General features: G+C 47.1%; 2 protein-coding genes and 2 pseudogenes across 3 annotated transcripts in view; 1 reads left to right on the plus strand and 3 right to left on the minus strand.

Moving 5' to 3' along the window:
- The window catches only part of WNT5B (Wnt family member 5B), a 107,680-nt gene that overhangs the window by 47,089 nt on the left and 34,753 nt on the right, over positions 1 to 25,838 (plus strand). The gene's annotated exons all lie outside the window — the stretch shown is intronic.
- On the minus strand, positions 12,179 to 14,112 carry FBXL14 (F-box and leucine rich repeat protein 14). Its single transcript, XM_044229444.1, has one exon. The coding sequence runs from the start codon at positions 14,012 to 14,014 to the stop codon at positions 12,812 to 12,814; it is 1,203 nt and encodes a 400-aa protein (XP_044085379.1). The 5' UTR covers positions 14,015 to 14,112; the 3' UTR covers positions 12,179 to 12,811.
- LOC122892279 lies at positions 14,276 to 18,143 on the minus strand (annotated as a pseudogene).
- LOC122892280 lies at positions 18,161 to 21,160 on the minus strand (annotated as a pseudogene).

Below are 25,838 nucleotides of genomic sequence, written 5' to 3' on the forward strand. Positions count from 1 at the left end.
CCTCCTCCTGCAACGTCCACGGAAAGAAGTGTGATGGCCAACGCAGAATATGAGGATGGTGTTAGTAGGAAGCAGTAAGTGTAATGTATACAGTGTAATACTTGTGCTTTTATCCATCTGGTTCTCACTGGTTTAGGGTTTTTCTGCGGGAAAACTGAAAAATCAGTAAGGCAAAATAAATCGAGAAGGCATTTATACTGACCAAAACAGACCAGAGTTGGGTTTTCAGGGGTTTGTTTGGATTTGACCAAAGGTGTTTTAGGGACTTGGAAGGGGACCTGAAAATTGTGACTCGGCCTGGCATTTATTTTGCCATATGTGCTGACTTCTAGCTTTCAGAGCTGAACAGCCTAATCCTTGATCATCCCGGAATGAGTTTAGGAATTCGTAATCATTTCCTTTTTACTGGGTATTTGCATACATCACTAACCAGCTCGGTTGAGAAGGATGAGCAGTCCCTCTGTGCTGAAACAGAATGATGAGAATTTAGGGCCAAACTGAAACATCCATTTATCAATTATAAATGAGCATTTATGGATAGATGACAATATGCAGAGAAGACAAACCTCCTTCCAGAGTGCACATTTTCAAATAGGCTACTCAGAATGGCTAGGGTTTTTTATATTTTTATCCACGGTTTGCATTAGGGCTCTGTGCTGAGGGGAAGGGTCAATGTATATAAATAAGAAGGATATCTCGCAAGATTGGGAACATGACCTCTTGCCCTCCAAAGCCTGGGAAGCCCTAGTGAATGCTCCCCGTCTTAGCAGTGTATGGACACGGTGTGAACTCTCCCCTCTGCATACAGAGTGGGGGTTAGAGGTTAATGAATGAGTGCTCTCCTCGCACACGAGATCCTGTTCGATGGTGGCTTTATAAAGAAGGGCTTAAATGGGGTCAGAATAGGACCTGCATATTGCTTCCAAACTCTCTAAATCTTTTTGAAGTGATGGCGCTCAGAGATGACACCCTTCCACCAGGGAAGGGAGACGTGAGGCTCTCGTGCTTAGGGAATTGGACGCAGCTACTGGTTCCATATGTCTAAAAGCAGGACCAAATGGAAAACAAAGCCGGGGAGGGGGGAATCCTTGCTGCCCCCTATTCTTCTCTAGTAATCCCTTAAAAAATAATTGCAGACCCAAACCTCTGGCCTCCAGCACATTTTCCACTTGATTAGAGGCCTTTGTGAGGTAGGGAAAGGGACCTGCAGCCTTGTACATTGTGCTGAGGCCTGAAATGTCCAGCTGGGATTTTTTTCCATCAAAAGGGGATTTTAGTAAAACCATTATCAGGGGCTTAAGAAGAAAAGCTGTTGAGCTGCAAGTGAGGGGGTAGATTAGCATTAGCAGGCTTGTTTGGGGCAACTGGTGGAAGGGTGGGAAGGTGTTTGCAGCCCTGCACACAAGTGCTGTGGTTTCTCTGCAAGTTCCTGGCAGGTGCAGAGGCAGGAATGGGCACAGGAGTGAGAGCTCCAGGGCTTGGGAATGGTTCATGGTTGGTGGGGGCGGAGGGCACTGTCCCTATGGGGCATCAAGTGCAAGGCACCCCAAGTCCCCCAAATCCAGGAGGATTGCAAGAGAATGCAGGACACCTGCCGGATGGTGTGTCAGAGGCCCGAGCCATGCTTCATTTGAGGCCATGTACATCCATGTCACCCCACCACCACCATGCTCTGTGCACCTCTGCTCTGTCAGAACTCGAAGAACTGGGTCGTGGCTGTGCTGGATTAGCCTGGATGTCTGTGTGGACACCTTTACTTTTGTGGGCCCGAGACTAATGGGACGTTAGGAAAGCAGCAGCCGTGGCGGCCCTGTGAGCAGGGGAGTGGCCAGGCTGTGTGGGCCGGCAAGCTCTGCCCTGGGAGCCCACTATGGGCAGGGTTTCAGGGTTCTCTAAGGGCATCTTCTGGGGATCTCTAGAGCTGTGGGCTACACCTTTTTTGCCAAAATGAAGTCCAGAAGCCTGAGTGGAGTGGAGCTGGTGGGCAGTGGAGCCAACTGCTGCCTCAAGGGCCTGTGTGAAGGATGTCACCCCCAGCGGCCCTGGATGCTTTCTCTGTCTTCCTGGCTGCACTGTTTTCCTGGCTTCTTTTCCCTGTGCAACCAGGATGGTGACTGGAACATGCTGTTCATCCTGCCTGCCCGGAGCATACAGTGGGAGCATACATATAGCAGGAGCATGCAGTGGGAGCATACAGTGGGAGCATGCGTATAGCAGGAGTATACCTACAGCGGGAGTACGAATACAGCAGGAGCATACAGCAGGAGCATTCATATAGAGAGAGCATACAGCAGGAGCATAACTACAGTGGTAACATACATATAGCGGGAGCATACATACAGCAGGAGTATACAGCAGGAGCATGCAGGGGGAGCATACAGCAGGAGCATGCAGAGGGAGCATACAGCTGGAGCATACATATAGCAAGAGCATACACCTGGAGCATACAGCAGGAACATACGTATAGCGGGAGCATACATCCAGCGGGAGCATACAGCGAGAGCATACATTAGTGGGAGCATACAGCAGGCGCATAGAGCAGGAGCATACATCTAGGGAGAGCGTACAGTGGGAGCATACATACAGCAGGAGCAGGCAAGAGCATACACAGTATGACGGGATCATACAGCTGGAGCGTACACAGCGTGGGAGCATACAGTGGGAGCATGCACGTAGCGGAACACACAGCAGGATCATACATACAATGGGAGAGTACATATAGTGGGAGCATACACCGGGAGATGAGAATGGCTGTCAGGGGCAGGGCAGCGAACAGCAACCTGTCTGAGCAGAACAGGGTCAGGTGCCCGGTGTGGTCACCTTCCAACTCATCCTCTGTTGCAGTTCACCTGAGGCCAGTCTGGTGGCCTGTGAGTTGGAGGTTTCGTGTCAAGTCAGGCTCCCAACAACCAAAGAAAGGGTGCTTGTCTTCTTGGAGATGTGTGCAGGCTCACGAGAGCTGGGCTCGGAGATGGCCAGTCATTCTTCTAACAACCATCTGTAGGAGCTGCTGGTCCTTAAATAGCTTATGCTTTCCCTCATTACGTCACCTGCCTCGATTGTTTCTGGCTCCTGGGTCCGCCCTGTGTTTTCTCCTCCTCCACTCCGTGTGGAGTGATCCGGGCTGTCTCTTCTTGCCACTGGACCCCTTTTCCTTACTGGGGTTGCTGTCCCTGAATCTGGACCTGGTGTGGTCACTGACAGTGGCATATTGGAGCTACAATGTCCCTAAAGCTGCCTGGGAAGATTTTCTGCTTTTATAAGACCTTCATGAATGGTCCCAGGAACAGTGATTTGCTTCCTGGCTGCGCCCTGAGTTCCAGAAGGCTTTCCCTTCCTTTCTCATTCTCTAACCCAGAATGACCTATTACTGAGTGAATAAAGTGGTGCCCTGTCCAGTGACTACAGTTTGGTACAAGTAGCCACGGGGATATCCACCTTCCTCCTCCACACATTTATTCCACGCCTGTGCCAGCTGCTCTTCAGATCCCAGGTGTGGATTCCCTGAGGCCAGACTATTGAGCACCAAAAGGGAAGAGCCCCGAGGCCTCGCCTCACCAGCCCTCAGCCTGCCCCTGATTGTGTCATTTTATGGAATCTGGCCAAGTCGACTTACAAGTCCTTTCCCTTTAATTTCTCCTACTTTCTCCTAATGTCTTTTCCACAGGAAAAGATATGGGAGCGACCTTACTTCTCTATCATGCTCTTAAACATTTTTTTTTTCCAAGATTTTTTATTTATTCATTTGAGAGAGAGAGAGACACAGAGAGAGCACAAGCAGGGGGAACAGCAGGCAGAGGGAGGAGGAGAAGCAGGCTCCCCACTGAGCTGGGAGCCGATATGGGGCTCTATCCCAGGACCTGGAGATCATGACCTGAGGCCAAGGCAGATGCCTAACCATCTGAGCCACCCAGGTGCCCCTACATTTTCAAGTTCATAGACTCCTTTAGATTTTATGAAGATGTCTTCATCTGGGCAATAAAGATTCTCATTCTATAATAAAATAATAAAACTAGGTACTCCTAGTAAAACTTAAAGTTTTGTTTTTCCTGAAAGGCTCTCTAGGATTTTTCATTAGAGATGATATGCTTTCTATTTTTTTTTGCACTAAAAAAAGCCTGCAGTTTTACTATTGTGGTTAAAATTATCTCCATGTAGGATTGCAAACTTTTACCCCATTTGTTCTCCCAAACTTCCCAAATTTGGAAATGTGACAGGATTTGTACAAGATGGTCTTTAAGAGAAATTAGAAATTGATGTTTGATTCCCACAGCCTCCAAAAGCAACGCACCCACTGTGAACTAAATCAGGGAACCTTTATGAGGTCACACCTGCTACCTTGCTTGGAAAACGAAGTGCTGCGCACCTCGGCTTCTTAAAATAGATTCTCTGATGCTTTAAAATTCGATTTTATCTTTTTGGCAACACGAGAGTCCTCCTTTGTCAACTCTCAGACCCTGGGGAAATTCTCTGGGGCAGGGGAAGGTGGTGTGGGTGGTAACCAGAGGGCATTTGTGTGAGGGGAGGAGGTCTGGGTTCCCCACTGGAAATAACCTCCAATTTGCAGACAATGCTGCCGCCTGCTGACGAAACACAGGGCTTGCAGACTTTGGGGAAAAATACAGTCCATGCTTCCCCTTTCCAGTCTTCCCCATTGGAAAACGAATTTCCATTCGTTTGCATTAACTATATTTTCTTTTGCTGCCGTGTAGTGGATCTTAAAATCATCTTAGTAAGCTCGGAGAAAAGAAAAATACAAGGTTGGACTGCCAGCTAGACCTGATTCGTCACTGCATCACAGTGGGGAGGATTAGTCTTGTGCGAGTGGGAAAGGTTTGATGTTTTTGGGTTTTGTGGGGATGGGAAAGGTCAAGGAACAATCTAGAAGGAGCCAAAATTCATTTTCCACCCCTGCCTTTCAATGAAGTGTAGTGTTTGACTTCTCTCTCCTAACTTGCATATACACATATTTATTCCTTTTTTTTAAGTTTTATTTATTTAAGTAATCCCTACACCCAACATGGGGCTTGAACTCATGACCCTGAGATCAAAAGCTGCATGCTCTTCCAACTGAGCCAGCCAGGCGCCCCTATCTGATTTTATTTCTAAAGTAAGCAGCAACGAGGCTCTTGGCTGCTAAAGCCTGTGTGGTGCTTACTCAAGTGAATTTCTGCAGCTCCTCTTGTGATTCCACTGAAATATAGACCCTTGTGTGTGGGAAAAAGATAGGGCAGCTGTCTTCCTTTGGACCATGCTGTTCTGACTGTCGTCAGTTGACTCCGAGCACAATGGCAGGACATCTGCTCAAGTGCACAGACGGCAGCGAGGGCTGGAAGAGCCAGTCGTCTGTCTGTCCCAGACTCAGAGAATGCGGAGACCTTCCCTGCTTCCTACAACAGCAAGCTGGGAGCTTTATAAAGCTTTGGGGATCAGAGAACCTGGCCATACCGTCTTTCCAGATTCCTGAAACTCATTAAATTATGTGCATCTGAAATGATGAAGAAGAGCTAGAAATTGTCACTTTTATTTGTCATTTCCATATTGTTTGCTTAGGACACACCTACTGTCCTTTTATTATTTTATTTTATTTTAGGTTCACAGCAGTGAGATTTTGAACTATGAAACAAAGGTTTTAAACACTGAAGTAAAAATGGAGGATACCAATTAGTTATCTTCCATCTGAGAACATTAAGAATCTGAGGAGCTTAACTGTTGCGATTCCTCCCTTGTTTTATCTATGACCTGTCCAGTTTTAGCCTCGGGGGTTTTACTAAAGATTCTAGGAGTCGTATAACTAGTTTTTATGGTTCCTCCCTATTTAGAGACCATTTCTCAAAAAGCAAAATGGTAGCAGGAAGCTATTCCTACGCAGATGTGTACATAAAAATGCCACTTTAGGGGCGCCTGGGTGGCTCAGTGGGTTGGGCCACTCGGCTCAGGTCATGATCTCAGAGTCCTGGGATCGAGCCCCACATCGGGCTCTCTGCTCGGCAGGGAGCCTGCTTCCTCCTCTCTCTGTGCCTGCCTCTCTGCCTGCTTGTCATCTCTCTCTGTCAAATAAATGAATAAAATCTTTAAAAAAAAATGCCAGTTTAGGGTAAGGATTTCCTAAGGAGAAATATTATGGATATTTATAAATATTCTCATATTCTTTTCAGATGAGAACAGTTCTTTCCAAGCCATGCTGCACTATCCCGTGCTATTTTTAAAAAAGTTAATCTGGTCTCAAAGAATGATTTTCCCACAGTCTGATTCCAGGGACTTGAATCCACTCTGAGAGGAGTAGTAATTATTGAACAGACAGCGGCGTGCTGGGCACCCACCTTCTGGAGTGTGGATTACATAAACTGAGGAGTAACAGACGTTAACAGCGTGCCTGATACTCACAAATGAGACCCTTGTACTCTTTCTGGACAAGAGGGATTGGTAACTAAAACATCTGTTAAGTCAAGCCTTTTTATCTTTGAATGGAGAGGAATAGCTGTGGATCCTGCTGCTCGATTCTACTTTACAAGGACTGGGTGACAGACGGTTGGTGGTGCGCTGGACACGTGCTAGATCCGTAGCTTTGGGACTAACCTCGAGCACAGACTTAGAGCACACGCATCACTGTTTGTGACAAAGCAGTGCCTGGAAAACTGGTTCGAGTCCTCTGAGGACAACAGGTGACAGGTGTGACACAGCTGGATACCTCAGTACCCTATAGCCCATTTACCCAATTGCTTCTTGAATAACCCTATACATAAAGCTCGTAAGACACATCTAAGTTTGCATAACGTAATGTGTAAGTAGTAGTAACTTTCAGCAGTTGGGTTGTTCTTGTTTTTTTTCTCCCAGTGAAAATGGGCTCTGGTTTGGCACCTTTCTGAAGCCAAGGGGTCAGAGTGGTATTTGCAGGGTCTCAGGGAAAGATCAAAGAGCTACCTGCCTGTTTATCCCTCTCTGATGTGGTCTTAAAGTCTGAAGCAGTCCCCGTTCTGATATGCGCTCCTCACATCACCGAGGCAAAACCTTTGCAACCTTGTCAAGCCTCTTTCCCCATTTATAAAATTAAGTGTGCAGTATCAACCAGATTTGTGACAACAAACATTTTTGAGACAGAAATTGAACACTACGTTATGACTCAGTTCTTCCAGCAGATTGCATTTGTGTCCCTAACATGGTCTTACTGGGGGTTTCTTTGAGGCTGCAGAAGGACTTCATTCTTCTCTTCTTTGTAATGGACACTATTTTCCACCATCACAAATAAAAGCGAACTTACAAGGATATGTGGTATTTGTCCTTTAAACAATTAAAGTCGAAGAGGAATGAGAGAATAAAAACTTAAGTTTTTTTTTTTTTTTTTTTAAGAAAATGACATGCATTTTTCTGGGTTAACAAACAGCAAGCAGAGGAATTCCACTTCTATTTTGTTTTATTTGCAGGGCTGTTTAGCATAGCCCACGCTATTGCTGCACAGTTAAGATCTCAAGCTTACTTTCTTTCGCACCTTAACTGGAAGACTTGGCTTTACATGGTACTGAATGTTCTGGGCTGGTACAGGCCACTCCACCCAGTAAAGTCAGAGCAATCCCTGGAAAAGAGGAAAAGACTGAAACTGATCATTGGTGAACATTTAAATGTACTCATTGTCCAGAAAGGATTCGCTTTCTCTCCAAGCCCTGAGAGTACCTGCTCTTATTCTGGCTGTGCACTTACCTTTGCTGGGTTCTCAATTATTAATAGCTGGCAGTGATGCGTGTCTCATCTGTTTGATACCATTCACTTTGCAAAAGAGTTTAACTTCTACATCATGTTGGAACAAAAATGAGAGACGCGGCCTAAGCATAGGCCTGCATCTGGACATAGCTTTCTAGCGTCTGGTCCTGTGCTCCGTGTTAGTTCATCAGAAACCCTCACCCCTGCCTCCCCACGGGTTCCGAGGGGCACAACATTTAGGTGTTGCCCTCTACTAAGTGGCCTGAGTGACCTGAAAAGGGAGTGAAGTGAGCTGCAGGGAAGAGAAGGGCAACAGAGAGGGCAATGGCCATGGGACTGACTGGAGCCTCCCTCTCTCCAGCAGGGCAGCAGGGAGCAGAGGCCAGGCCTTCTACCCCCTTGCAGGGGAATGGCAAGGGACAGTTGTCAGATGCTGCTTGAAGCCTCGGTTTTGTTTTACAAATGCGATCTTTTAATCAAGAGGTTCTTGTTCTTTGGAAACAGGGCGGTCCTGGGGACCATTACCTTTTCCCCTTTGAGAACTCTTCCTAAGTCAGAAGTGATAAAGGGTTTGCTTATTTCAAGACCAGCGTCTCTCTAGTAAGCACGGCAGGAAAGCATCAGGATTTAGCGGGGAGGCCATGCTTCAATTTACACATCAAGTGTCCTTTTCTCAGTGAAAGTCCTTACCTTTAAAGGAAACTCCAATAAAAAGAAACATTTGCTTTTCTCAGGTCTTTGTTGCTGATGTGAATCATGAAAGAGTATTTTTTTTTAGATTTTATTCATTTGACAGAGAGAGCGATCACAAGTAGGCAAAGAGGCAGACAGAGAGAGAGGAGGAAGCAGGCTCCCTGCTGAGCAGAGAGCCCAATGCGGGGCTTGATCCCAGGACCCTGAGATCATGACCTGAGCCGAAGGCAGAGTCTTTAACCCACTGAGCCGCCCAGGCGCCCCAATTTGAATTTTCTTAACTATTTAAAGACATACTGTAAGTTAGGCAAGCATCCCTATTCCTGTTGCCAAATGTGGGGTAAATGGGGCGCCCCCCGCCCTTAGGACTGGGGAATCTGGCTGGAGAGAGTCCACAGTGGCGAGGATCACCACCCAGCATTGCTACCTGGAGGCTTGCGTGGCTCTTAAGGGACTGCAGAAACAGAACCCCACCATTGCCTTTAAAGTCCAGACAGACTTTAAGGGCTACTGCCCTCAGAAAGGTACATGGAGCCCTGTCCCCCCCACCACCCAGGCCGTTTCCATGAGGTTTATTACTTCTACATGATGAAGTTTGTAACAAGTTCCCATTTTGGTTTTTCACTTCTGAAGTGCAGCCAGTACCTGAATGAGGTTTTTTCCGCTATTCTAAAAGCTGCCCTGAAGTGCCTTTTAACTTTTGTAGCACCCGCAAAATATTATCAAGTCCTTTTCTTTAGTGCTTTTAGTCTTTAAAAACATTTCCTTCCATTCCAGTAGATACGGTGGAGATAGGATCCACCCAAATTCCCTTTAAGGACGGCCCTGTAGCCTGCGCTTGTCCACACGGTGATCAGACAGCTACCACTCACTCCTGTGAGGTCACCTCACTGAACTCAAGGTAGGGTCAGTAACTGAACCATCGCTGAGTACAGAAGGGAGCTGGCCTTGGGAGCTGGCCCTGGTGTGAGTCCTGGTCTCCCTCCGTTAGTGGCGGAGTGACTTCAGAGGAGTACTACGTATCTGGAAATCAGGATACCTGTTTCAACAGGCTGCTTTGAGGACTGAAAGGAGAAATTTACAGGTACCATGCAAAGCATTCCCCAGGTTCTCAACACATACTCCTTTCTTTCCATCCACAAAGGTTGAGAGATAAACAGTTAACCTTGGCCAATGAAAGTAAATGGTTTATTCATCATTTCCAGAGACACTCCAGATATATTCTTAAGTATACCCAGTTTAGGCTGAGGACAGTAGGCCCGTGATCTTCACTTTCAAACATTGATTTACCGACCTTTAGTCAAACTTATCTCAGCCTTCCAAGTAAAAACAAAAACAAAAACAAAACAAAAAACAACCAAATAGGAAAGTGTTAAAGCCTTCCCGGTAGTTGGTAGGATTATTTTGTGCATTAAAATGAAGAATGTGAGCACAGAGTGGAAGACTTAGGAGGTGCTCAAATTTTTATTGACCGAATCCATAGTCATGCAGTCTTTTGGAGGAAGAAAAACAGTCCGAGAACTCACAGCTTGTGGAAGCTTAATGCAGTATAGTGCCAAATGCTAAATTAGAAAGCTGACCCTAATTCCAGGTCCCGACTTCTTACTAGGGTTCACATTTTTTTTTTTTTTTCAGGCAATAAGCACTGTAACCTAAGAGGGAAGAAAGAGATCCACACCTTCCCCAAAGAAAAGGAAGATGGATCTAGTGTCAGGCTCAATTAGACCCAATTGTGATGGCTCTCCAAAAAGGAACAATGCCCCTTTTGTGATATGCTCAAGCAGAAAGCTTGGAAATTTTACAAAACAATCTCACCCCGAGAGAAACTTGGGTTCTAGCTCTCTTCCTGGAAAGAGATGTCTTTGCAGGCAAGTTTTATACCGCTCTTATTAGTCCTTGCTGGGATCTGTATTTGTTTGTTTAAAAATAATCTCAGAAACAGCTAAGAAAGACCTATGTGAAACCAGGAATGTGAATTACTCCACTGTTGGAGTATTTATGCCCTGCCACTTCCGCAGCCCGGTCACAGGGGTGTTGATTATTTAGTTATTGTCTACCAGAGGGAACCCTTTGCTAGAATTGTTGGTATTCATTTCTCCGCCCCGAATTCAGCCTAAGAGCCCTCACCATAGTGGATCTGAGTGGCGAGCTTCGGCGCTGTGAGTGCTTAAAATGCAAATGTGCAAGAACTCCTGGCCAACTTCCCCATCCCCCAGGAAAGTGCTTAAATGCAGCGGGGCCTGGAGGAGAATGTTAAAAAGAGGGGCTGAACTGCCTTCCTCCTCTCCACCAGGACCCTCACTCACACTGTGAGATTCAGCATGCATGACTGAGCAAGTGAGCGGGCAGGCAAGGACAGCGCTCTTTTAACTTTTCTGAACAATGGCTTCAGTTCCCTCCACCCTTCACATCCTCCCCACACCCACTCAGAGTGGAAAGAAACCAGTCTTTTCTTCCCCACTTCCACATCTCTGGACCCATTTTTCAACAGGACCCCTGGATCTCATTTCCACCCTGGGGAAATTGTGACTCTTAACAGATCGAGGTTTGTTTTTTTTTTTTAAGTTCCATTTTCTTCAGTTTCTTTCAATTTCCATGTTGTTGACAGTTTAAAGCCGAAAATTATATAAATCTCCAGTCCAGTCACATTTCTAGCAACAAAACATTTAGAGGTCAGTAGTAAACCTTATACAGAATAATTTTGTAACCATGAGCTTACTCACAGCACATAGGATGCACTGAACTCTATACCTTATTTCCTCCTAGAGTACAGACAGCACCTCCTACTTTGGCAAGTACCCAAACACACACTGCCTTCAAAATAATTCACAGATACAAGGTTTTTTGTTTTTGTTTTGTTTTTTTTCCAAAACATACTTCATATTTCCTCTTTTATTATATAAATATCAGTTTAACCTTTTACTGTAAGAATATAAACGTTTTAAGAGGATCTTTGTTATTATTTATACAAATTCACAAACAGTACAATTAATTGATAAAGGTCTCTGGGTTTCTTTAACTCCATGGTCTCGCATGTTGCTGTGGAGGATTCTAAAAAAATAAACAAACGAACAAAAACTCCCAACAAAAATATACATCCTACTCAAAAGCGATTTTTTTTTTTAAAGCCACAAGTCCCAACCCCCACCAAAATAAAGAAAGTCATCTATTCCTCCATTTAGAAACAGATTGTTGTAAAACCCACGAACTCCCGTTTTATTAACAGAGATAAGACATGAGTTTCAGTCTCCTCCCCTTCATGTTAGAGCCCCAGGGGCTCCGCAGGCCAACTCTGCTCCTCCGCTTCCAACAGGAAGCCTCACCGTGTGACCTTTTTGTGGGGAAACTTGGAAGAGGGTGAGGGTAGGGCAGAATTTGCATATATAATAATCATTTTCAAGACACAATCTGCATCTCAAACGAACAAACAAACAAAAGTTCGACTCTCATTTCTTCCACACATTTGTGCTATAAATTAAGTCAAGATTTACGAACACCGTTGGGCCCTCAAAATCCCAATGGGCAGGGAGAAAAAACGATAGCCAGAATGTGGAAGCGGGACACATTGGATGGATGGGGTTTGGGAAGAAGCCAAAACAAAAAAGACGTACAAACCCAATGGGCATCTTTCCAGTCTAGGCACAAAAATGTTTCAGTCTCAAAATATCTCTCTTGTAGAATTCCAGGGCTTCAGAGAAAAAAGTAAACTAAAACGAGGTAGCCAGACATATATATATGTATATATATATATAATTTATATATATATAATATATAGACTATATTCAGCAGAAAAAAAAGGACCGTGATTTCAAATTTCTTCAAAAAACAAAAACACGAAAAAGAAAGACAAAAGGAAATGAGCGTGAATAGCAGAGTACTGTAGAAGTGATGAGAAGAGCCTGGGATTAGTTACAAAGTGGAAGGAAGAAGGGTGAAAAGGCCGTGGTAGTTGGGTTTGCTCTTTATACATTTCAAAATAAAAACCAGATCACAGTATTCAAATGAAAGCTTAAGTGAAGGCAGACATTTTCCTCAACTCCCCAGGGTCTTAAGGACTAGTCACTCCCCACCCCCTCCCCCGTTTCCAAATGCAAAGCAGTGGGGATACAGTAGCTCAAACAGTCCTCCATCCCCCTGCAGAGAGGAGTGGGTGGGTAAGTAGCTGAATCCGTCCCTTCATCGTCAGGGGAAACAAGAGGGGAGGAAGGTAGGGGTAGCAGAGGAACCCCAGATGCAATGGGAATGGGCGTGTAGTGGGCCGAGGTGCCGGAGAAAATGAGCCTGAGGCTTCGTGTCCCTGCCCCCATCTCATCCGCTGCAATGATCTCTGTGTAAGTGTGCATGTCGAGTGAGGGGGGCGGGGGCGTGGTGGTGACCCGAGGATAAACAGGGCGGGACGGGGGAGCAGGTGCCTCCGCCCTCACCTGACCTTCTCACTGTCCGTCATCTGCCAGAGTCCCAGGTTGAGTACCTTGAGGCAGGGCAGCTGCGTGATGCGCTCCAGGCCGCGCTTGGTGATCCGGGTACAGCCATACAGGTCTATGCCGGTGAGCTGGCTCAGGTGCTCCGCGATCAGCTCTAGGCCCTTGTCTGTGATGCGCACACACTGTCCGATGTTGAGCGTGCGCAGCCCGTGCATCTGCCGCACCATGCGGTTGATGCCATCATCGCTGATGTGGCAGGAGCAGAGGGACAGGGACTTGAGGCCGTCCAGGCCCTGGGCTATGTAAGCCAGGCTCTGGTCCCCCACCTTGTCACAGAAGGACACATCCAGCCCTGAGAGGCGCAGGCTGCCCATGGCCAGATGCATGATGCCCGTGTCGCTGATGTTATCGCAGGAGCGCAGGTTAAGGCTGCGGAGGCTGCCCATGTGCGACAGGTGCAGGAGGCCCGCGTCCGAGATGCCCCCGCAGAAGCTGAGGTTGAGGAGCCTCAGGCCCGTCAGCCCCCGGGAGATGTGCTTTAGAGAAAGGTCGGTGAGCTTCTGGCAGTCCTGCAGCGTGAGCTGCTCCAGGCCCAGGCAGCCCTCGGCCGCGCTGCGCGTCATGCCGGCCAGGTGCCCGATGCCCACGTCCGAGAGGTGGCGGCAGCTGCGGAGATTAAGGCTCTTGAGGCGCTGCAGGCCCCAGGCGATGAGCAGAAGGCCGGTGTTGGTGATGTTGCTGCAACCCCCCAGCTCCAGCACCTCCAAGCCCTTGAGGTACTGGGCTATGCGGCCCAGGCTGCTGTCGGTGATCTGCTTGCAGAGGCTCAGGTTGAGGGCACGCAGGGAGCCGATCTCCTGCACAAACGCGTGGCCCAGCCCGTTGTCAGTGAGGTTGTAGCAGCCGCTTAGGTTGAGACTCTCGATGTTGGCCATGCCCTGGATCACGTAGCTGAGGCTGCGGCGGAGGCTCAGGATCTGCACACGGCGGATACCCCGGGCCTGCAGGCTGGGGAACAGCGACGGGTTGGCCCGGCGCAGGTGCAGCTTGGCCTCCACCCCCCGCCACACCGACTTGTGGTAGGCGGCGTCCCGCCAGGCCGTGCACACCTGCGCCGCGCGCCCCTTATCCCGGACGTCCAGGTAGCCGAAGATCATGGCCAGCAGCTCGGGGAACAAGCACGAGATGTGGGTCTCCATCTTCCTCCTCCCCCCTCCGCGGCGCCGGGGGGGAGGAGGCGCGGGCCCCGCCGCTCCTGTCCCGAGAGGCGACAAGAGCGGTTCGCCCCAGCCGCTGCCGCCGCCGCCGCCGCCGCCTCGGGCCCAACGGACGGCCCCTCCCCGCCTTCCGGCTCCGGCCGCCGCCGCCGCTCCTCCTCCTGGTCCGTCCGTCCTTCCTTCCTTCCTGCCGGCTTCGCCTCCCTTCCCTTCCCTCCCCCCGCCCCGGGCTCCGCTCGGTCCTCACATCCCGGGCGGGGAAGGCGCCCTCTCACTCACTCCCGAGCCTGGCCGGGCCGCCGCCTCCGCCGCCTCCGCCGCCTCGGGTCTAACCACGCCGCGCTCGGGCCGCGCCGCTCCGCCCGCTCCGCTGCCGCTCCCACGCCCCCTGCCGCATCCTCTGCCTCCTGCTACTGCCGCCGCCGGCCGCCGCTGCTGCTGCTCCGGGCCGGCGGGCCGGCTGGGGGGCCCCGGGGGCTGCGAGCACGGGCTCCGGGCGCCGAGGAGGCTTCCTGCTGCCTTTGTCTCTCGCCCGCTTTTCAAACCTCCCAGCCCGGGCCGCCCGCACTCCGCCGCCCAGGCGGGGGGACCTGGAGGCCAATCCGGGCCACCGGGCGCACGTTCCTTCTCCCCCCGCCGTCCGCGGCCAGTTGGGAGCTGCCGGCCCGGGCACGGAGGACGCCGCGGCCGGCGCGGCCGGAGCGCGGCTCGGCGCCGGGCCCGGGGCGAGCAGGCGGGCCGGGCGTTTGGTAGAGTCCGGGCCGGACCCCTCTGCCCGACTGCTCCTTCGCGCGTCCCCTCCCGCCGCGCTCCCCCCCGCGCGCGCCCGCGCAATGGTACGAGCCTGCGCTGCCGGAACTGTCGGAGCCGTTACCTTGGAAACCGAGTTCTTCCTAGTCTGGGCGCCCCGATTTTTTAACCCTGTAAGCGCCATCTGAGAGCAGCTGTCAGCCAGGCTCTTCCCCACCCTTCTCCTTTTCACCCCGTAGCCCGCTGTTGAGCCATTCCCTTTCTGGGCCACGCCCCAACCCCGTTCCTTCTCTTTTTCTTGGCTGCTGACGTCTGAGCAGTCTTTTCCCAGAGTTTACCCCTACCATTCCAGACCCTTCCTTTACACCCTTCTCCCTTTATTATCCCGGCTAAGACCCTCCTCCCAGTGGTAGTACTCAATAATCATCACTCCAATTCTCCTCCCCCCCCCTTTTTTTTTTACTGTTCCTAATGCCCCTTAACACGTCCCTGTTATCACACCCCCAGTCCTCCCCAACGGGGCTGCTTCCTACGATCCCTTTCTCTCCGGTCTTGTGCCTCAAATTACGGAGAAACTCGGCTTTATTCATCACTACCTTAGCTTAACAGTGACACTCCTCAGCCCTCAACCCATTCCTGCTCCCTTCTAGCATCTTCTGGTTGTTTCCAGACATCAATGCGGTACTTTATACATTAAAAACTTCCCTCCACTTCCGCACTTTGTAGCTGAACTGTGGACTGACGGGAGCGCCACCATGCCCTCGCATCGTGTCAGCTTTCTTTGCGCTTAGAAGGGAGCAGCCGTCCCTAAGCCTTTGCTTTATGGTCTTTTTTCTTCTCACCAGCCTCTTGGACTATAAATTGTATAGACAGTTGTACTGAGAGTATATTTGTATCTACTAACGCAGAGATACTTTTAAAATAAAATACAGCGACTATTGGACTTGGTTTAAGAGGCTGCAAGCACATGTCTGTCGGTTTATAAACTGGGTTTTACGGAACCAGGGCAGTGCTCTCTTTTAGAATGTGGCTCCTGGGTCTTAAATGCCCACACAGACGATGGGATTTCAGCGTTTCCTTTTAACTATGCCGAAACCAAGAATCTTCAGATCAGAGAAAATTACCCTCTGTACTCTTAATGAGCTCACGGCTCCATACAACATGACGCAGGACAATCTGATGTATTTATCAGAAAAGGAAAATGGTTTTATTGATTCTTTGAGGACCCAAACAAGATTTTGAATAGGTTCCCTATTTGGTATGTGAGATTAACTTTTGGCCGCCTCTCTTTGCTCAAGAGACCAACATTAGACCAAGTATCTACAGATTCACTAATAAGCACAAGATATTTTAGACCCCCACCCACTCACACACCCACCCACCTCTCCTGTTCCTAAATCAGGAAATGGAGAAGCAAAAATTCTTACAAGTTTCCTACTTCACCCACATTACACATGGTGTGAGGCCCATAGATTTTTATAACCTTTCTGAAATGATAGACTGTACTGTTAGTCACCTAGATGCCTCAGATGTGCTGTGGCAATAAGATGTCACAATTCGGGCCATACCTGAGCTAATACTCTTCTCCTAGAGTGTTTCCCGCCTTGTATTTTTCTCAGTCACTGATGCCTGAACTTTTACCTTAAACTCTACATGAAAGTCACTTTTTGTTGTTGTCGTTGTTCTGAGAATGTAGAGGTGTTTGTATTGATGTCAAAGTATGAATCCCAAACACCTTAATCCTACTGAACACAAAACAAAGTGCCAGACCACACATGGGGCCGGGGGAGTGTGTTTGTAGGGGGAGCATGACCTGAAGAAAAGGAGCTTAGGGGTTTTCCTCCTCTAGACAGACCATTGTTTTCAAGTCTGAGAGAGGTGCCTCATTTAGCGGTGCCTAGAGCTCTTTCTCTAGAAGCTGGCCACTTGATTCTAGTTCTAGCAAAACGTTTTCTTGAGTGGAACTCTGGAATTTTATTAATACGGAGGCTTTTGTTTAAGACATTCAAACATTTCAAGGATTTTCAGTAATACGATTGTTTTCACATTGAGTAAATAGGAAAGTAAACATTAAGAGGCATCTCAGGATATGAACATCAGTGGAGAAAAAGAGGTGTGGCATCACAGGAGGCCTGTGTTGTCACATGGTGACTTTGTACAGCTTTGAGAAAATGTGTCCCTTTTTTGGCTCTCAGTTTCCTCATGTGACACAAGGGCAGTTTGACTGGATAATCTTCAGGGACCTTTCCAGTAGTAACACTCTAGGAGACCATGAGCCTAGATTATTCCTGCTGTCTTCTCAACCCTGGAAGGTATGGATTGTTCCTAAGGCAGTTCAGAGATTATTTTCACATGCAGTAGTTTCTTGGGGGTTTTGGTTTAGGTTCAGATTTGGGGCACAAAAATGTATGGAGAGTGTCATGGAGCAGAGACCCTTATAACCTGAAGAAGATGGATACCGATGTAGAAAATCCTGTGGATAACCATTTTTTTCCCCCACCTTCCTGAATTTTATTGAAGAAAAAGCAGTGATGGTAAATCAGTAGAATGTGGACAATTTTCTGGCAGTCTTCCCTCGAAAATGTGACACTGGATTTCCAAACACATGTCAGAGCATACATGGTTCCCAATTTACTAACTGGGTGAGAAGCTGAAATCCTAAAGTGTCCCCCAGTCTGTGGTCTGGCTGTGGATCTGCAGTAATTGCCTGATCGGCTACTGTGGCTTCACGAAGTTTTGTCTGTAGCTCTCCAACCTCTTCTATGTGCAGCAATCACAGAATTGGAGCAGTTTCATTAAGAACTGCATTTCCTGTGTCAAAACCAAGAGTATGTTTGTCTAAAGCAACAGGAAAGCCCTCTTTTGTTTGATTTGCTGTAGCAACTGCATCCTGAACCAAAATGCGAATTGCCTTAAGCATTACCAGGTAGCCATCCTGATGGGGAATCTGAAGAAGGTTACCCAAGGCCATTACAGCAACCTTAAAGTCAGGATTATTTACATCCAAATGGATCAATGCCTCTACACCACTGGCATTTTTTGTATTATCATGTCCCAAGTCCTTGTATGTTTCAGCATTATCTCCAGACTCAAGTCCTACAGCTAAACCAAGAACCCGGTCAATTGTTTCTTGCCCATCTTGAATCTTGAAAGGACAGTTAACATCTCTGAGATATTTTTCAAAGAACTTGGGCCAGTCACTACTGTGGATATTTCTTCAATTACCTCCACCTTCAATCTTGTACTGTCTGATTTTCTGGTCTTCGAGCCAAACAATCAAGTTTCTAAATTCTGGTTCATCTTCGTGGTTGAAGCCAGCAGAGTTGTGGTAGTCGAGGGCCATAAGCTTGCCTTGGAACATGGTCCCTGCTTCTTGCTCTAGTTCCCTGGGCTTCTCCTGGGAGTTGGGGAGGCAAGAAGGAGCAGGCAGTTCAAGTACATATTTTAAGGCTTGTTGAGATTTTTGTGTATTATTCAGCAAGTTGCAACCAGAAAGAAGTTTTTTCTAAATAAGCTTCTGTAAAGAAGCAGAAATGATAGCCTTGTATAGAAGTCTCTCCAAAACTTTACCAAGAATTTTTAAGGGACAAGATTTGCAAATAGGGTGTGTTTTTCACCTGGGTGAGGCCTGGGAAAATTGAGAGGCCCAACCCAAATATCAAGCTAACTTAAGGGTGTGTATACTTCCTCATTCAGAGAGGGAAGATCTGGCAGGGAAGATCAGAAGACATCTGTAGCTTTTTAAACTCATTCAAAAAAAACATAGATCCAAAACTAATGACCCAGAGTCTTGCTGGTAGGTATTATTAGATCAAAGGAGTTAAAATATTTGTGTGTGTGTGTGTGTTTTAAGATTTATTTATTTATTTATTTGAGCAAGAGAGAGTGTGTGTGAGCAGGAAGAGGGGCAGAGGAGGAGGGAGAGAAGCAAACGTCATGTGAGTGGTGAGCCCGACTTGGAGCTTGATCCCAGGACCCGGAGATCATGATCTGAGCTGAAATCAAGTCAGTCCTTTAACTGACTGAGCCACCCCAGCACCCCTGATGTGTGTTTTATATTAACTCTAAAGTCTCCATGGCACAATGTCCATTATATAGCAGGCACCCTGTAAATGTTGCTGAACTGAAATGAATGAGAGTAGTAATAACATAATATCTTTATGAAAGATTTTGGGCATATCAAAACTTCTCCAAGAGTTTGGACAAGCAATAGCAATGGATAGCTGAGGTTTATAAAATGGTACCTTTCCAACTGCTTTCAAACTTCAGGATTTCCCGACAGCAACATTCTCTTCATTTCTAGTATTACTAAACAAGAGAGTACCTTGGGGCACCTCTTGGTTAGAGAATATTAAAGATAATAGTGGGCAAGGACTCCATTCACTGATTGTGAATAAGAGATTTAAGCAGCAGCAAAGGAACAGATAGCTTGATTTTAAAATGGGCAAAGAACTTGAATAGGCATTTCTCCAAAGATGATATACAAATGGACAACGACAAATGAAAAGATGCTAACCACCACTAACTGCTAGGGAAATGCAAATTAAAAGCACAATAAGATAGCACCCCACACCTATTAGGAAGCTACTATTGATAAGAGAGAAAATAAACAAGTGTTGGTGACATGTAGAAAAATTGGAACCCTAAGGCAGCTGGGTGGCTCAGCGAGTTAAAGCCTCTGCTTTCAGCTCAGGTCATGATCCCGGAGTCCTGGGATCGAGTCCCACATCGGGCTCTCTGCTCAGCGGGGAGCCTGCTAACCTTCCTCTCTCTCTGCCTGCCTCTCTGCCTACTTGTGATCTCTGTCTGTCAAATAAATAAATAAAATTAAAAAAAAAAAAAAAAGACAAAGAAAAATCGGAACCCTGACCATACTGTTGGTGGGAATGTAGAATGGTTCAGCCCCTGAGGAAAACAGTATAGTGGGTCCTCAAAAATTTAAAAATAGAACTACCACATGTATAATCAGCAATTCCACTTCTGGGTTTATATTCCCCCCCCCATATGAGAGCAGGGTCTCAAAGAGATATTTGTACATTCATCATTATTTACAATAGCTAAAATGTGGAAGCAACCCAAGTGTCCATTGATGATGATTGGATGAGCAAAACCTGGTCTATACATGCAATGGAAAATGGAAAAGCTGTAAAAAGGAAGGAAATTCTGATGCAGGCTACAACGTGAAGGCATCTTGAGAACATAATGCTAAGTGAAATAAGCTAGTCACAAGAAGACAAATGAGTTCACTTATATGAGGTATGTAGAATAATCAAAGTCAAAGAAACAGAAAGTAGAATGGTGTTTGCCAGTGGCTTGGGGGAAGAAGAAATGGGGAATTGTTTATTGGATATAGAGTTTCATTTTTGCAAGATGGAAAGTTCCAGAGATTTGTTGCACAATGTGAATATACTTAACACCACTGAATTATATACTCAAAAAATAGTTAAGATGGTAAGTTTTACATTATATATATTTCACTGTAATTAAAAATGTTTAAATAGAATAAACATTTCGAAATAAAGATGTAAATAAAAGGAAAAAATAGGTGAAAATTGTTCTCCTATTAACAAGTTGCCAGGAATACCCTGAACTATTTGTTTACTTTTCCCAAATTATTAGTTTGTTATATCCTATAAACATGGGCTTTAACCACCACATTAAATAAGGGTTTGGGGTCTGGGTAGCTAGAGCCCTCTCCTTAAGTGGACTGTGCACTTTATTTTTTATTTTCATTATTACTATTTGTCGGAGGGAAGGGGGTTTTATTTGGGCAGACCTGGGGACAGGGAGGTTCTGCATCCAAAAGAAGGTGTTGGGTCTCTTGGTGGTGACGCGTGGCTTGTGCTGGCGCCACAGGACCCGCTGGGATAGCGGGGACTTGATCTGGGAGTGGTGGAACTGCCCCAGTGCGGGTCGGAGGCACGCTGGCCGGGGACTCCTTCACATTCTGGATCTGGATCCAGTGGGCGCTCAGGTCCGGGTAGCACTGGTGACAGCGCCCCCAGTGGTCAGGTGCCGGGACTCCCAGTACAGGCCGTGTATGGGCGCTGCTCTGGGAGTCGTGGCATCGCCAGGGCCCCAAGTTCCAAACCCAAGGCGGGATTTCTCCAACACCTGTCTACACTGGACAATTTCCCGTGAAGACTTCTTCATCTTCTTCCGCTGAGACACAAAGCACCAGAAGGGGGACTTGGCGACCACATGATGAGGTGCCAAGATTCGCAGAGTGCAGCGGCTGGGGTGGGCAGGCGGCGTTCCAAGCTTCAGGGGGCCGTCCCTGCTCTCGTGGGCACCCACGAAAGGCGACTGCGCAATTTGTTGTCCAAACTGGAAAAACTCAGTAGAGCGAAAGAGGGTGCTACTAATGATCACACTCATACACACACACACACACACACACCATGAATGGTCACTACCCCCTTCTCGAAACGGGTTGCCATTGGTAATTAGTAATTTGCAAGTTTTCAGCATTAACTCTAGTTATTTTATTTTATTTATTTTGTTAAGATTTGACAGAGAGAGCATAAGAAAGGGGAATAGCAGAGAGAGAGAGAGAATCGGCCTCCCCGCTGAGCACGGGGCCCCGTGCCAACTGGATCGGAGGACCCTGGGACCACGACCCCAGCGGAAGGCAGATGCTTAACCCACGGAGCCACCCAGGCGCTCCGAGCATTAACTCTAATGTCTGTTTTGATATTTTCAGGGACCTAACCAAAGGATTAGAAATATTATGCTCGAATAATCTTAAATATCAGTTGTCATTTGTAAATAATAACAAAAACCTTAGGTACTTGTTACAAAGCAGATAGACAAAGCAACTCTTAAAAAAAAAAAAAAAGTGTAAATACAGCTGTTTCCAGAGCAGTGAACATCTAAAAAGGTAGATTTCAGTCAGTCAGTACTTCGGAAACGTTAAAACAATTTTTGTGCACTGCTTTGAGCTTTGACATAGACAGAGATGTGGCAGTGGTGTTTCTGTCTTTAAGGATTTAGGAGGGAGCAGTGAGCTGGAGAGCACCTGCTCCTACTGGTGTGTTTCCTGGTGCCATTAGAGTGATGAAAATAAAATGTTTTGGTTTAGAGGGTCACCTAGGAAAGCCTAGAACTGCTGAGTAGGTATTGGTGGAGGAAGGTTATTACATAGGGTGGAAACTTATTTAGAGAATAGGCTGAAGTTTTTCCTTAGTGGTTTAGAAAAAAAAAATAAGAATACTGTATGACTAGCGGCCCTACATTGTCATACTTAGTTATGGTTCTTCCATCTTGAGGCATCAGTTAGGTTAATTGCAAAAAAAAAAAATAGAAAAGAAAGTCACCTTTACAAAGAATTTTTGGCTTTTTTTTCCCCTTCGAGAACAAGGAAACTTTAACTCCTACTTGTCTGGAATTGGAATTCAGTATCCGAAGTCAGGAAGTTTGAGTTGGTGGCTTGGACTTCGCTACTGTTTTTACAAACTAGATTGCCTTGAAAAAAAAAAAAAAGAGTTCTTGGGGGCACCTGGGTTTCTCAGTTGGTTGAATGACTGCCCTTTGGCTCTGGTCATGATCTCTGGGTCCTGGGATTGAGCCTCTTATTAGGCTTCCTGCTCAGTAGAGACTTTGCTTCTCTCTCTCCCTCTCTCCCTCAGCCCCTCCCCACTGCTCATTCTCTCTCTCAAATAAATAATAAATACCTAAATAAAGTCTTTAAACAAACAAACAAAAAAGAAAACAGAAAAAGAAATGTTCTTAATTGGCGGTCTTTCTCCTCATTTGCCCAATTCTCTGCTCTCTGACAGGAGAGGTGAATGGCACACATCCAGATGGGGATGGAAAAGAGGAGCCATTCAGTGTTCTGCCTGGCCCAAAAAAATACCCAGGGCCGAGGGTGGCTTCCCTGGGTGTCTTCCTTGAGTGCCTGGGACATGGGGGCTCCTTAGATCACCTCTGTTCCCAAGACAGCCTCGTGAGCTCAATCTCCACCAGATTTGGAGTCTGAAGTTGGGCACTGGAATCCCAGCTCTCCCATTATAGATACATGGCCTTTGGCAAAGTGACTGAAATTCTTTGAGGTTCAGTTTCCTCATCTATAAAATGAAACTAATTCCTATTCACAGAACGGTTGTCCGAATTCCCTGAGTGGGGAGGTGGAAATCCGCAGGAAAGGCAGGGTCTTAGTGCAGAACCTGGCACAGAGGAGAGATCTAATAAGTGCTATTTTGGTTTTTCTTTGATAAATGCACTGTGGGGGAAAAAAGAACCCACACAGGTGTGCCCCCAAATTATGTAGATAGACGTTTGCTGACAGTTAAACATTTTTTTAAATGTTATTTCCTGTTTTTAAGAAATGTGCAGGTTAAAGGAACGGAAACATAGCAGAAGTGTGAGTGCATGATGCCATGATCTTGTGGGTAGAGCAAGCCGTCTGTCTCTCCGCACCTCCTTGTCTCCTCCGAAAGTCGGGAAGAGCAACTCTTCCATTCAGTCACCGGTAGTCCCACCCTGCTCTTCTGCTGGAGGAACATCCAACTTACTGCCTTCAACGTATAAACATACGTTTATATGACCATCGCTCACACTTTTTCTTAGAGCAGTGGATCTCAAACTTGAGCATGCGTCACAAGGCCTTTAAAGCCTTCTGAGTCAGGAAGTCTGGGGTGGGGCTGGGACTTGGTGTTTCTAACAAGCTCCCAGGTGATACCGATGCTGCTGACCTGGGATCACAACACCAGCCACCACTGCTGAGCAACTTCCTTCTACCCAGTTCTCTTTCTCTTGCTTTAAAACTTCTGTTGGGGGCCCCTGGGTGGCTCCGTCTCTTAAGCGTCTGCCTTCGGCCCTGGTCATGCTCACTAGGTCGCGGGGTGGAGCTCCATGTTGGGCTACCTGCTCAGCAGGGAATCTGCTTCTCCTTCTCCCTTTCCCTTTCCCCCCTGCTTGCACTCTGTCTCTCTCTTAAATGAATAAATAAAATCTTAAAAAAATAAATAAAACTTCTATTAAGTTATATTTCCTAAAGGGAGAGCCCTTCTTAGTAAAATAAAAATAACATAGAAAAAACAACAACAACTATGTTTCCCCTACTCGTCTTTTATCTTTTAGATCATAAGCTCATGATGACTGCATTTTTCCCCCCAGTGTTAGAGTGAAAAGAACATAGGCTTTGCTGTCAGACAGATTCTGGCTTAAAATCTTGACTCTATTACTTATAAGCTCTGTGATTTTGGACAAGTTATTTAACCCATTGGGGCCTTGGTTTTCTTGTCTGTGAAATAGCACTAGTGGTTTTTTCGTCTTGAGAGTTTGGGGAGAGTTGAATGGGATGATGCATGTCACCTCCTAGTATACTTCCTGGCCATAATGAAAATATCTAATATCCATGGAGCATTTATTGTGCATTAGACTTTCTTTTAAGGTCTTTTTTTTTTTTAAGATTTTATTTATTTATTTGGCAGACAGAGATCACAAGTAGGCAGAGAGGCAATCAGAGAGAGAGAGAGAGAGAGAGAGAGGAGGAAGCAGGCTCCCTGTTGAGCAGAGAGCCTGATGTGGGGCTTGATCCCAGGACCGTGGGATCATGACCTGAGGCGAAGGCAGAGGCTCTAACCCACTGAACCATCCAGGCGCCCCTCTTTTAAGGTCTTTACACAGATGGACTTAGCTGTTCTTCACAACAGTTAACCTGTACCCCCTGTGGAGAGAGTTCCATTTTACAGATGAAGAAACTATGGCACAGAGCAGTGACTTGCTCAAGACCAAACAGCTAGTGGAACGGGGAATTTGAACTTAGTCTGCATCTGGAGACCACATTCTAAGTCACTGTGCAGGTTGATTGTTCCATCGTGCTAGGATGCAGGTTCTGTATGACACCAAAGAAGGATGGGTCCGTGAAAACAACAGTTAGCAAGGAATGAGATAGTGACAGCACTGGGAGCAGTATTGGGCTGGGGCCTGGTGTGGGTTCATGCAACACTTGAAGACCCTGGTTGGTTAGCTAGCTGAGGTAGGTCGGTATTTGTGTGCATGCGTTATGTGTGTGAGAAAGAGCGAGAGAGAGCACGAGCACACGTGTGAGTGTGCGTGCTGTGGGTAGATACACCGATCATCCGTTTTACACCTCCGGGCTTACAGGTGGACGCCTGGATGGCTCTGGCCCCCTGTGGTCCCCAGGGAATGCACTTGTGTGTAATTATGTCCCCCTCTAGTGGCTGCTTCCCCATTAGCCCTTTCTCCATGGAATAGTCTGGCCACTCAGTGCTTCTTCCAAATGAGACTCCTTGAGCCGAAGCTGACGACCTGGGCATGGAGGGGCCAGGCTGAGAGAAGAGGAGCGAGGCCCAGGGCAAGAAGAGAATGGGAGAGTATGAAGGAAGGAAAACCCACTACCGGAAACAATGACTCGTCCACTGCTGGCGGGGAGGAAGGGGAGGCGGGAAAGGCGGAGCATTCGGAGAGAGCAGAGGACAGAAGGTTGTTGGTGTCAAGTGAGGCTCCTACATACCAGTTTCATGAAGTACTATTTTGTGTTTGTGGGATGGGACAGTTACTGCACCTAGACCTCCTTCCAGAGCTCAGTACTGAGGGCTGGGGTGGAAGCAGAGAAAGAATATTCTTAGCCAGTTTCAATTCTCTTTTCCGAGGGAAGTAAGCACACACTGTGGGGCTGACAAAGGCTGGCTACACTCCAGGCTATCACCACCCTGCGATGGAAAGCTAACTTTCCTGCCTCTCCATAGCCTCAGGCTGTGGTTCTTTCTGCCAGCGAGGGTCATCCTCATAGGTTTGTCATAACTTGATAAATATTTCAAAAGGGAAGCAGGGGTCAAGATCAATCTTACTTAGAACTGGTTTGTAACTGCACATCAGGCCTGGGACTCTGCTGTCTAAAGCCTTACTGAGCCAGAGTCTGAAGGTGATTCCTATTTTGAAAAGGTACTGGGGCCGAGCCAGGCTTTTCTGGAAAGTTCTATATGGATGAACCAGAGCATTTACATTTCTTACATAATCCCAGACCCAGAGGAGTCTGAGGGACCGGCCCTGGCCGTGTTGCAGAGCTTCCCTTTTCTGCCAACAGGGT

This window comes from Neovison vison, chromosome 12 (assembly GCF_020171115.1).
Source record: "Neovison vison isolate M4711 chromosome 12, ASM_NN_V1, whole genome shotgun sequence".
NCBI lineage: Eukaryota > Metazoa > Chordata > Mammalia > Carnivora > Mustelidae > Neogale > Neogale vison.